At 28.9% G+C, this 9,380-nt stretch overlaps 2 protein-coding genes across 2 annotated transcripts; one reads left to right on the top strand and one right to left on the bottom strand.

Moving 5' to 3' along the window:
* Window positions 1-1,081: 1,081 nt before the first annotated feature.
* On the top strand, window positions 1,082-4,898 carry LOC111031472 (male-specific lethal 3 homolog). The gene is made up of 11 exons (XM_022311425.1): window positions 1,082-1,394; window positions 1,464-1,532; window positions 1,595-1,704; window positions 1,764-2,004; window positions 2,083-2,228; window positions 2,408-2,560; window positions 2,641-2,717; window positions 2,787-2,856; window positions 2,921-3,090; window positions 3,337-3,421; window positions 4,670-4,898. Exons 1-11 carry the CDS (start codon window positions 1,290-1,292, stop codon window positions 4,785-4,787), a joined length of 1,344 nt encoding a protein of 447 aa, XP_022167117.1. The 5' UTR covers window positions 1,082-1,289; the 3' UTR covers window positions 4,788-4,898.
* A 6-nt stretch (window positions 4,899-4,904) lies between these two features.
* Window positions 4,905-6,391, bottom strand: LOC111031476 (coiled-coil domain-containing protein 115-like). Its single transcript, XM_022311438.1, has one exon. It carries the CDS (start codon window positions 5,757-5,759, stop codon window positions 5,295-5,297), a length of 465 nt encoding a protein of 154 aa, XP_022167130.1. The 5' UTR covers window positions 5,760-6,391; the 3' UTR covers window positions 4,905-5,294.
* Window positions 6,392-9,380: the final 2,989 nt, after the last annotated feature.

Raw genomic sequence — 9,380 nt, 5'->3', positions numbered from 1 at the left:
GTAAATATTGAAGTTACATTTTTTTTATTAGATTATGTTTTTGAAATCATGGTTTTACCTTTTACCCATCATCGAATTATTTACGATCTTAACAGTGGTTCCCAACCTTTTTCATTCTATGCCCCCCTTGTAAATTTACTATAATCTCACCCTCCCTTAAATTAGAGTTTAGGCGAATATTTTTTTTGGTGAGCGGTACAAATAAAACATACAAAATAATTATACATTAAACAATATACAACTATTTACTATTATTATTTTCATCATTTTAAAATTGTATTATAAATCATTAAATCAACTTACGAAGTACCTAATAATATTATGTACCTATAAGAAAAAAATATTGAAAATAAAAACAAAAATATTAACATTAAGTATAAATAATATCTCGGTCTATCGACTCTATCGTTATAGGTGAGTATTGGTAATATATAATACTGTTATCGATGACCGATAACCTGTGAACTAATAGAGGGTTTTCAATTTTACACATTATAAAACAACACAATTATTTTCGTTATCCCATCATCGCTATACCCCCCCCCCACCTTAAATTCTCCAGTTATGATAGTTTTGTTTTGACTGTAGGTACGTTGAGTTGATTCAGGACATATTATTTTTAATGTGTAGAAGTGTAGTCTGGTGTAGATGATAGTTACTATCCATAATTACTTATTGATAGCAATATAGCATCAAAAATCGCCAAACTTCATGATCTATTAATCTTTTAGAAATTAGATAGTAATGATTATATATTTTTAGTTAAAAGAATTTTAATGAAAATTGATCCAGTAATTTCGTAGTTTCGGAGGAAATATAGCAATAAGCCAATTTCGTCGAACTGGGCTCAGCAGCTCAGCTCTGACCATAAATCGTACTGCGATTTCCAAATTTATAATTTTATATTATTCCTGATCTATATTTTGTCATGGTTACGAAAAGATAAATATTAATTCCACAGACCTTAATAGCTTATGGCTTATACTAGGTCTATAATAAATATTCATTGTTCCAAATTCGATAAACACGTTTTGTTGGTGGTCACACCGAATAGCGTCCTTGATAAGTGATAGTAGCGCGTAGTGATAAGAAATTGGTGTTTTCAAAAAACGAGTTTTATTTATACTGCTTTACTTCCGAAATTCTGATAAATTGTAATTCGTATTGAATTTGGCCGTTATTATTTCATTCAGTTAATATTTGAGTCGTGTCGAACATCATGGTGACAGTTTAAGAGAAATTCCGTTTAGTTCTCGTTGACTTCGTTGGGGCAATGTCGATCGTTAACCATGGCTGCCAAAAAAGTATTGATCAAATCCAAATTTGAAGAAGGCGAAAAAGTGCTGTGCTACGAGCCAGACCCTGCGAAAACTAAAGTTCTTTACGATTCCAAAGTAATAAAATACCCACATACTACCCCACTTGCAGCATTTTAATAAATTACCTTTTTTCTGTACTTTTAGGTTTTAAGAGTGGTGCCTGAAAAAGATGACCAAGGTCGCAAATTTTGCAAATTTCTCATTCATTTTCAAGTAAGTGTAATATGTAAGTGTTATAAATCTTCTACAAGTAAAAATGTGAATGCATTTTTCAGGGATGGAATTCCACATGGGATAGATATGTTACTGATGAATTCATACTGAAAGATACAGAAGAAAATCGCAAGCTTCAAAAAGAACTGGCCGAAGAAGCTCAACTTACACCGTAAGTTTTGCATTGTTATTGAAAAGATAGGAGAAGTTAAAATGTTTCTGTTATTTCAGTGGTGGAAATTTGTACAGAAAAGAACGGAAGAAACGAGTAGTTAAATCCGAACCTAAACCTTTAGTAATAGAGCCAGCTATAATTGCTATAGATGATAAGTCTATGGTGGAAGACGAAAATGTACCAGTACCTATTGATACAATACTATTACCTAAAAGAAGGTTACCAGACCTTGAGTTTCCAGATAATTTAAAATTCCATACTGGATATAATTGTTATTTAGCACACGAAAAGAATATAGTAAGGAATAATAATATTTAGTTTAGCCAGTTTTTTCTCATATTGTTATTTTATTATTATTCAATAATATGATTCTAGTTGGTTCAGTTACCTTGTCAACCTAATGTGGTTACACTACTTGAAAGTTACCTTAGGTATTTAGCAAGAAATAACTTCAGTGACAATAAAGCAACCAAAAAAAAACGTCAACCTGAAGTAATTGACAAAAAACAGCTAGAAAAACGGTTAGTTTATATTTTTACCATGAAATAAATGATTACAAATAACTTACTTATTCCTTGTTTATTGTCATTTGTAAAAAAATATTTGGGATTTTAATTATTAACTTCTGTTTATTATTATAACTTTAAAAAAATCAAATTTATAACTGTTCTTGTTTTGTTTTTTTTTCATATTTATATAGTTACATCATTTGTGTAGAAGTATTAGATGGTCTAAGGATTTGTTTTAACACTTTCTTATTCAGAAAGTTATTAGTTAACGAAGACGAACAAGCCCAATATTATGAGGCATTAAAAGTGACTCTCCAACCACCCGTAAACAATATTATTTCACAGTATGGTTTAATTATTATTTTTATGATTCAAAAATACTTTTATTTTATTTATTCATTAAATATTTTAATTATGTTTTAAGGAACTGTGAACAAGACTATGATAATGTACCAAATGACGAAGAATTGGAAAGCCTCGAAAACAAAAACAATGTTAAAGGTAAAATAGTAGTCTACTATATTTTTAATAAAATATCTTTATATTAAATAGTTCTACTTAAATTATTAGTCAAACGGGAAAACACACGCAGTTCAACCAGTCAATATGCTAGTTCTCAAAAGACTTCTTCTGATCGCAGGTATATTATAGAATTATTTATTTTGTTCAAGACTTGTGTTTAACTAATGTGATATTATTTGCAGTTTAACAAAATCTCAGTGTTCAAAAATTGTAAAAGATACATTTGAAAAAGCCCGTGATGAGTATGTATCAAAAGCAGACTCTTGGAAAGCTGTTCCTGACAGTGCATACGATGAAGAAATAAAACAGCCAGCTATTGTATATGGTGTATATCATCTTTTAAGACTTTTAGGTATTCATTTCAGAATTATTATTAAATTATATTTGGCATGGTTTTTAAAAAAAAAACATTTTTACATATTACTATCAATTGAATGCATAAAAGTATATTATTTTTGTATCTATCGAATTGTTTAATAAAGTTATAGATTAAGAATTTGAACATTTGAGTTCATTGCTGATAACAAATGTTACTAAAATACATTTTGATGATTTTTTTATATTGTTTAAAAAAATAATTTTTTTTTTCAATCTATAGAAAATTTGCCAAAAATATTGGCAAACACTGAAGTGGATGGTGAAAAACTTTCAATCGTATATTCATACAGTAATGGACTACTGAAGTAAATATATTTAATTATTTAAATAATATAAATATTAAGGTTAAAACACTTTTTGCCTGTTTTACATTAAGATGTGCAAAAATGTGCACCTTACTGATCGTAGCACTTGGAAAAAATATACATTACATATTTTTCATACAAATTTGTAGTTTGTCAAGACTCTTAATATTTATAAAATAATTGACAAAAAAAGAGAGTAATTAAAAATAAATTTTGTAATACATAATTAATTTAATTTAGATAAAAAAAAATATTTTTCTAATAGTGATACGGTTTGATTTACCTATGAGCCATGGTTCATAATGACACCTAAATAGAAACTGCACAGATATTTCATAGCCTTGACTTATTCCTTGACTATCACCAATGAATAGTATTATTATTTGAAATCTAATGTTATGTGAAGGACTTTTACATTTTATTTAACAACAATGTAGAATTAATTTATTACAATGGATAACACTTGACAAACAATAAATCAAAATTTTTTTACTTTAGTTAATATTTTTGCCTATAACGCCGTATTTCTAATTTTAATTGATCAACATTTTTCTGAACATTTGTTTGTTTGTGAAATATTTAATTTTTGTTATTTCATAGAACACCATAATATATCAATACTGTCAATACTGCTGCATACCCTATCATTTTGCACGATATCCACTGTTGCTGGTAGCCTGTATAATATATATTATTTATTTATTTAACGAGCATAATATTCTAACATTTTTTCTCAAAATAAAAATGCCATTAACGATTTCTATAAATCATAACAATCTAAAGCAGAGGTTCTCAAACTATGGTACTCGGAAGACTACATGTCGGTACGCTAAAGGCTACAAAGTGATAGAACGGAGAGTAAATAAATATTTTAAAATTATGTTTGAATATAGTCACATGGAAATAGACATAAGTAATACACGACAGATTAATAATACACATGAGTGGTACGCTAAAAAAAAAGTTTGAGAACTGCTGATCTAAAGTAAATGTGTTTGTATTAATAAATAACTGTCTCTTAAAATGAATTAGAATATATTTTTTACAATAATAAGATTAAATTGTTAGAACAATTAACAATTTAGGGTAGATTCTTAATGTCATCTGTAAAGTGACATCAAATTGAAATTTCCAAGAGTTATGTCAGTATTTCGAGTAATGTCATTGACTTATCTAGCTATATGTAATAAAGGTTGTGCTTTATGGAAGGTTAATTTACTAATATATTATTTATGTTTATTTATATAGGTACCTCTCAACTCAAACTCATTTGTTTGGGATGCAGTATTATGTGAAAAACGAGATGGACGATACGGTAAAATCAAGTGGTCCTGTTCGAAATCACAGAAATCTTAAGAATATTTAAGTTGTTTTAAGATACCCTCTATATATAAATCCATTATATATATTATACAAATAAATGTTCAGAGAGTGGATGCATTAAATAACCGTCAATTATTTATGAAAATAATAAGTTTATGTATTTTAGCTTATCTCATCTCTCTCTCTCTCTTATCATGAACAATTTTAAAACTTTTCCCCTTTGTATACGTACAAGATGTTTCATTATTATCAGAGTATTAAGTGAGTGGTAAAAATGTCCCAACATTTTTTTAGAAAAATGTCATACAATATTTATCAAAATGATAAAAATACAATTAAATGTATTTTCAAAGAATAATTGATGGTTAATAAATAATGGAGATCACCCTTAATACCTAACCAATTATTAAGGTTTAAACTTACATATTTATTGTTATTGTTTAGGTTAAATTACTCTTTTTTTTATTTAAAAACATTTTTCATTTATTTCTATTAAAAACAAAAATATAAATATATAATATTGTATGAGGAATTAATGTTTATTTTATTTTCACTTATCAACTACTTTTGTCATCTGACTTCTTGCATTCTTTAATGACGAATAATTTCCCTGAATTTTTTCCATTTCTGCTTTTATGATCGCGGCTTCGATTGTGGACTCTAAGCATTTACAAAATCCTTCTTGAGCCTTGCGTAGACTACCTGGGACGAGTACACCAAAACGTTTGATAGGATCGTCTCCGCTGTCATTGCTTGCCAGATGGATCACATCAGAGTCCTTCTCGCGCACTACTGTTGAACGAGCAGTGTACGGTCCAGATGTCGGCAGCTGTAGGTCGGACACGCTACGGTGGCCCATCACATACCTACTTTTGGCAAGGTGCACGCATCCATCACGTAAACAGTGTTCCAGCCGGCCGATACTCGAACAATATTCGTCCATTAATTGTATCATTTGTAGACAAATCCCATCCAATTCGTCGTCGACTTGCTTTGCAGTCCGCTCCAAACCCATTATGATGATTTTTAAATTTCGTTATACGATATTACTTGGGCGTCGACGACGGATCAAGTGCTTGACGTCTCAATTAAATTCTTTGAGTATCGACTATTTCATTATATAACCACAGATAATAAGGACTATGGATACAACTAAATTATAGTTAGGACTTAGGTATAATAATTGGTAGAATATCAGTATTTAGTAAGCAATGTTTACGTCTATTCCAGATTTTGTAAAAAGTTTCAACAGCAACTACGTGAGATAAGACGGCGAAATCTCCACCCGTAATATTTATAGTGATAACCACAATCCACAGATGTGTGTAATGCAGAAGATTTTTATATATCTGTGGCGATAAACTGTAGAGGTAGCAGGCCTTATATAGCTGGGTCTATGATATAAACATATTATTATGTGGAAAAATCAATTCACCTTGTATACTTAACTTTGGATCATAACAATGGATGGAGAAATCTGAAATTGTATCATTTGCTGTGTCTAGGGCTATAGCCCATGTTCAGTAATGCCACCTAGTGCTACCTAGTAAACGATTATTGAAACTCACGATTTATTGAAAAAACTCATAATAATGAGTAATTTTGTTTATATTATAAGTAGTTGTAAGACGTGTTATGACTTAATAAAATATAAGGTGAAATCATTATTCATATTTGATGATAATATTTTAATATTATAATCATTAATTTGTAGATAACAATTTCGAAATTAATTGATTGTAGTTACTATAAATTACTAACAGATAGCGCGGTATGTCATTCGAATTGACATGAAAACTTTTTTATGTCACTAATGGTTAATGAATTTCCGATGCGCAACCGTCAATCATTGTACCATTTGTACCGAACGCCATGGTCCATGGACTCAACTCGATAGCTTGGTATGATCATTGATAATATAATACACTTAATGGTATCAGTGGTATGATCAAGGAACAATTATGGTGGTCGGTGGATAACTGATTAATCCACGATGTAGGAATTTATCTACTCTACATAGTGACCATAGTGTTTTAATTGGATATGTTAATCTTAAATTAGAAAGGTTTTTGACTGTTTCAAAGTGCAAGTAATCCTCATGAAACATAAACATACAATTCAAACAGTACAAATATGTATTAAAAAAATACAATACTTTTTACTGAAACTACAAATTTAAGTGAATTTTAAATTGACAAACGAAAATAAATAAAACAATACTAACAATTATACAAAACTATTCGCATACATTATACATGCTATATAATAGGTAGGTATAATAAATAATAATATAATTTTTTTGCTATGTATCCCTGTATATATTATTTATTTCGTATTATTTATTAATAAGAAATATATTTATATATGTCCAGTCCGTGGATTGTTCATTTAGGTACCAATAATTGTTAATAATTATAAGTATGCTAAGCGTGCATGACATACGTGCATATATTTAGCAATTTTGGGTAGGTAATATATTATATTTTGACATTTTGTTTTAAAGTGTATTCAGTTTTATAAGGCGATATCTCGAAGGTGCCGTTAGTTGAACTGCTTCCCCCACAAGTTTATCATGCACTCACATGTGAAAATTCTCTATTATTCTTACCATGTACAAAAAATTTACTTATTGTTTTAGTTAACAGATTATTAGTATCTTATCTACCCAATAAAAAAACAAAAAAAATAATACTAGATAATTCATAAGTACCTAGCATTAATTAGATAGGTAGATCTCAGTAAACCACCATTTGATGCTTCAAATGTGCATAAAATATTAGAATGGTCTGAAGAAACAAAAATAAAATATGTATTTTCTAATATTTTAATTTCAGTTCGATAATACTTAACAATTCCTGCTGTCGCAAATTGTTCTGCTGAACGGTCATTTTCAAAGTTGGCATGCATAAAAAATAAATGTTGAACTTGTCAAACTCAAGAATCCTTAAAATCATTCATAATATTATCTCCTGAACATGATTTGTTACCATTGATTGATTTTAATGAAACTATACTGACTTTTGATCGTGAAAAATGAAGAAACAATGTTTTGAATAAGAGTACTTGATGACGTGTATTATTCATATAATGTATAAATTATTTGCACGAAGTATTTAATAATTATTTCGGTTAAATATAAAAATAACTTATGGACATTTTAAATATTTATATTATGAGTAATAGTTACAATTGTTGTTTTTAAATAGTTTTCACCCATAACATATTCATACAATTTAAAAATATTTTAGGTTTTTTATTATGTTAAATTGTTGGTGCCTTAATGGGGCCCATTTTAACTATTTGCCCCAGGGCCCATTATTCTATAAATAGGGGCTTGGTACTTATATAATTGTAATAGTAAAAATCATTGGTACGGGCTTAATAAAATTACATACGTGTTATTCAATCACCATCAATACATTCTCAGATATTATAGCCTACAGGTATTATGGACAGTTCAGTATAGGCGGCTGCTGCAGGTACAATAGGTACATGCTAAATATGATTTAGTTTTTAATAATATAATCGCCACGAAGACCTATATATTATGTTAGTCGGCTTATTTTTGTTTATTTATTTCTGTACCCACGATATAACAACTTAAATTTATCGGTCTATGTATATTTTAATTATTTTTTTTATCGGAAACCCATCACAACCGTATACATACTATGTATATAGTTTATACTGTACCTATACATATCAAACAGGTACCTTATATATTCTATTTGTTATGTTCCGGTTGGCACCGTCTATGCTCTACTGCCTTCAGGGTCAGCCTCAGACCATCATCCCAATTCCTAGGATATTCGAGAGTTCATTGCATCAACAATTCCATTAACTAATTATACGATAGAGCAACACTATACGTATATAGGCATATTATAGCTTGTGTTCGAGAGGGGGGAGGGGGGTACGAGAAAATTTCCCGAGGGGTTCCCCGTAGTAAAATTAGTTTGGCTTCACTTTAGTTGTTCTGTGAACATAATTTCATTATTATTATTCATATTCGACAATGTCCGATCGGGGCGTAGTTAGTACCTAAGTCTATAGCGTGTACATACATAAGTATATATATAAGAGCAGTATACGTCTATGGCTATACCTACACAACTCTAATATATGTATGATATAGCGTTTTAAATAAATTATACCTTTTTAAAATTGTACTTGTGCGTTGTTATTATAGGCAGTCTAATATTGAAAATTCAAATATTGGGAAACACTGCATTTGAAAATTCAGTATTAAGCCTAAAAAAATAAAATGATATGACTGTATAAGAAGCATAATGTACCTATGCGTTAACCACCAACTAGTGGTTTTAAGTATAAAATATAATTAAAATTAAATAAAATAGACTTAATAATTAGTATAATGCTTATTACACCCAGATAAATTTTACAAAGTATAAAATATTAATTTTTTTTTAGTTGATAAAACATATTAACTACTCATATTTTGAAATAATTATGGCTTCCACGTCTTTTAATAAACCTTTTATTATGCACATCGTTATCCTTAGTTAACAATGCTCAATGTAACTAAGAAACTTGTAACTATACTCTTATACTCATTCGGATTTCGTTTTAGATACTTCAGTATTAAAAAAAAAATCATTCAATTAACATAAATAAA

Source organism: Myzus persicae, unplaced genomic scaffold (genome assembly GCF_001856785.1).
Source record: "Myzus persicae strain clone G006 unplaced genomic scaffold, MPER_G0061.0, whole genome shotgun sequence".
NCBI lineage: Eukaryota > Metazoa > Arthropoda > Insecta > Hemiptera > Aphididae > Myzus > Myzus persicae.
Note: the sequence above shows the minus strand (reverse complement) of the source record. Positions and strands in the feature narration are given on the sequence as shown.

Coding starts and splice junctions, on each gene's coding strand:
- LOC111031472 (XM_022311425.1), top strand. CDS start 1,290: ATGGCTGCCAAAAAAGTATTGATCAAATCCAAATTTGAAGAAGGCGAA. Junction 1,705..1,763: donor GAAGAAGCTCAACTTACACC/GTAAGTTTTGCA, acceptor CTGTTATTTCAG/TGGTGGAAATTTGTACAGAA. Junction 3,422..4,669: donor TACAGTAATGGACTACTGAA/GTAAATATATTT, acceptor TTATTTATATAG/GTACCTCTCAACTCAAACTC.
- LOC111031476 (XM_022311438.1), bottom strand. CDS start 5,759: ATGGGTTTGGAGCGGACTGCAAAGCAAGTCGACGACGAATTGGATGGG.